Source organism: Rhododendron vialii, chromosome 9a (genome assembly GCF_030253575.1).
Source record: "Rhododendron vialii isolate Sample 1 chromosome 9a, ASM3025357v1".
NCBI lineage: Eukaryota > Viridiplantae > Streptophyta > Magnoliopsida > Ericales > Ericaceae > Rhododendron > Rhododendron vialii.
This window is the reverse complement of record NC_080565.1, coordinates 13,009,759-13,013,143: the sequence shown is the minus strand read 5'-3', so window position 1 is coordinate 13,013,143 and position 3,385 is coordinate 13,009,759. Positions and strand designations below refer to the sequence as shown.

The following is a 3,385-nucleotide window of genomic DNA, read 5'->3' as shown; positions in this document are numbered from 1 at the left end:
TTGGAAAACAGATCCCAGATCCCGATATCACACCATCAATATAATTGGAGTTTCAAAGAGACGGTCACACATTTCAAGGTCAATTAATGGAACAATGTCACTGTTAAAGTTCAAAGAAATCATATAGACCAAGAACAGAACACAGCAGATCTGAAGTAAATCCCTGAATATAAAAATCAAATGTTTTTGGCCCTAACCATGTTGGGGATCATGAGAACCACCGTTCTCCTGGTTCGCTTCCTTGGGTGCATCTTCTGTCTGCTTTCCATTCGGATCAGTTTCTTGCTGAGGTTGATCATTTGCCCACTCCGGCTCATCTGACTTTTGCTTGTGATGACTGTGGTGGTGGTGATGACTGCTTTTGTGCTTTGCCCTTCTACCCAATTCTTCATTATTGTCATCAGATGATTTTCCCAGAGATCGGCTCCTACGATTCCCCCATCGGTCATCAGAATCTGAAGTCTTCAGGTCATGATGACTATGAGATCGAAGATGACTTTTGTGGTGCTTTCTTGCATGACTTTTCCTTTTGATAGGATTACTGTTCTCATCACTAAAATCTGATTCATCAGATTCCGAACGCCTTTGATGATTGTGATGCTTTGCATGGCTTCTCCTCTTCATTGCATTGTAATCCTCGTCAATTAAAGAATCTGAGTCACTAGAATGAGACCGCCGATGATGATTTTGATGTTTTGAATGACTTCTTCTTGCTGCACCATCATCGCTGGAAGAATCTGAACTTGAATCATGACGCCTAAGCTTCCTGTGGACAAGCTTCTTTCTCCTCTCTTCTTGCAAGTCGCTGTCATATTCATCACTACTATCATCATGACTAGATCCTGAGGATCGTCCCTTTGGTTTCCTCTTGGACTTCCTCTCCTTCCTCTTCTCGTCATGACCATGTTTCTTGTGCTTTTTGTGGGTCCTCTTGGTGGTCCTTCTGCCATTCTCACTGCTGTCACTCTCACTATCATTATCAGACCGTGACAAAGACCTCCTTTTGTGCTTTGCAGTCTTGAGCTTCTTCTCCTTGGCTTCAGCATCAGCTTTTGCCTTTGCGGCAGCTTCGAGCTTCTGCTCCCATTTCAAGGGTGCTTCTTTCTTCTCCAAAACCCTCTTCTTTTTCTCCTCGACCAACTGGATGAACTTCTTGCAGTCCATTTGCAGGAAAAAGCAACTCAAAACCTGCATTTTGGCATGAAGATGACCAGAAGTACATCTCAAAGAAGAAGGAAACAAGGTTAGTTCTTCCATCACGAAAACTCCATCGCCACAACATAGACAGCCTAAAATGTTGTTTACAAAACCATATTAATAACCAACATGTGTGACAACATTCCGTATAGCTAAGAAACATAGTATGCATTATGATGCAATAAGATCTAAGTTGCACTCCTTGCATACACGTGTTTCTAAAATGCAAGAAGTTGCACTCCTTGAACTAACAGCCTAGATAAGACAAAAATACACGTCTTGTTGAACTACATTTTCCAGTCCTGAAACAAGACCATTTGATTACACGATTACATAAACCAAAATCACAACTGCAAGGCTACACGAGGCACAGGTGACCTCTAACCATTCAAGTATAACTCATACAAACAATAAAGTAATAGTTCAACGCCAAGAAAAATTATCATCTTACAAGATTTACCACTTTAATATATGGAATTTGCTTTCAAACCAAAAATGCTGATGAGGCAAATGAAAGAACTTCAATTGGGTTAATTTCGTTGAAGAAGTTAAAGAAGTTGCTCTATGTTTTGATTACATTACTGAGGTCCCAATAATGACTACATGGGTTGGGATGGTTCCAAGAGATATCCAACATCAAGTGGAGGGCCACCAGCCCACATGGTGGCGGCCACTATGTTTTGATTACAGCCCACAGTGTGGTTCGACTCCCACCCTCCTCATTCCCCTTGCCCTACTACCATTAACTCCTAACCCACTAATCAACTTTCGAGACAATAAAAATAGAGATCCTACATCAACTATGATCAAATGGAAACTTTATGATTCTCACAACATGCAATTACCAATGATTCAATGAAAGGTAAATGAGATCTTCAAGCATATAGGACTCCAAATGCATTCTTAACGGTGTAAATAGTAAATCATAAATGTCATCAAAAAATATTGAAGTATCTTAGAATTAAAATAGCTCAAACAACCAGAACTCTGGTGGGAAAAGCAACAACGCACAAATCCAAAATCACCCGCTTTTGCCAACCTTGTATGGAACTATCCTCCATTGATATCTCAAAGCTACAAACTCTACAACTAAACTCTTTCGCAATATGTACACATCAAGAGCCTCCCCAACGTGCTTAATGCCTAAGCCATCCTCTCATAAATGAAAGCTATCAGCAGAGTGACATACAAAAAGTGAACCTTTCTCCATTAACATTTTCCCTCTATATTTAATTTTTTATTGACCAGATTAAAAAACAATTATAACTAGGTTCGTTTTGCGTAATTCAGCACAAAACATATATAACAAAATTGGTTAAAATGACCATCCAACATCCAAAAACAAAAGGAAAGAGAAACATGAGTAAGCTTTCTTACCTTTTGCAAGAAGACTGTAAAGACCAAACCGAAACTGCCTTCAAATTGCTAATTTATGAAAGCCCCACGCCAAGAACACACTACACACAAAAATCTGCAATAGTTCAAACACGACGTTTATGAGAAGAACAGATCCACATCAAGAAACTCTATGGAAAAAGATAGGTAAAATAGCATAAACCAAAGAAAAAATGAAAAACAAGTCTCCAACTCCAAGGCCAAGATTTTGTCAAAGAATTTTTTTCCTCGCCTAGCATATCCCCAAATAAGCTGAACTACATTCACCAGTAAACCTAGGGGAATCAATCTAAAGCTCTTCAATAAGTGGGGAAAATATTCAGATTTAGCGTGGGTTTCCCATTAAAGTTCCTCTGACATAAGTCATGGAATCTTGAACTCCAAAATTCGATATGAAGGCATAAAACATTACCACTCTCCAAACAACACATTAAGTAGAAACACTGGAAGTCTAGACCAACTACACCACAAAAATACATAGATCCAGTCAAACTAAGAAATAAATAAATCGATAAAAAAAAAGAAGCACCATTCGAATCTCAAGCACCAGCCAAATAGACCCCACACAAATTGGGAAATTTTTTCAAAACCAAAAACCATAGGTTGTGATTTCGGTGATTAGGAAAACCCTAAATTGAAAGCTACTAAAAGAAAATCGATCTGATTAGAGAAGAGAGATTCCTGTTTCGCAGCCACAGGGAGACAGAGAAGAGAGAGGAGAGAACGCTACTGAACTCGTATTCTCCTTGACTTATGCCCGGAGCTCGTATCTAGAAACTTCGACGTTAGAGAT

The 3,385-nt window shown here is 39.2% G+C and overlaps 1 protein-coding gene across 2 annotated transcripts; it reads right to left on the bottom strand.

The window, feature by feature from the left end:
* LOC131300569 (uncharacterized) lies at positions 1 to 3,385 on the bottom strand. Of its 2 annotated transcripts, none has more exons than XM_058326473.1 (2): positions 2,575 to 3,385; positions 1 to 1,222 (listed from the first exon to the last, which is right to left on the bottom strand). In XM_058326473.1, the coding sequence occupies exon 2, from the start codon at positions 1,192 to 1,194 to the stop codon at positions 193 to 195; it is 1,002 nt and encodes a 333-aa protein (XP_058182456.1). In that variant the 5' UTR covers positions 1,195 to 1,222; positions 2,575 to 3,385; the 3' UTR covers positions 1 to 192. The 2 variants fall into 2 exon arrangements, with proteins under 2 accessions (XP_058182456.1, XP_058182455.1); XM_058326472.1 differs by having other exon boundaries at positions 1 to 1,188; positions 2,575 to 3,362.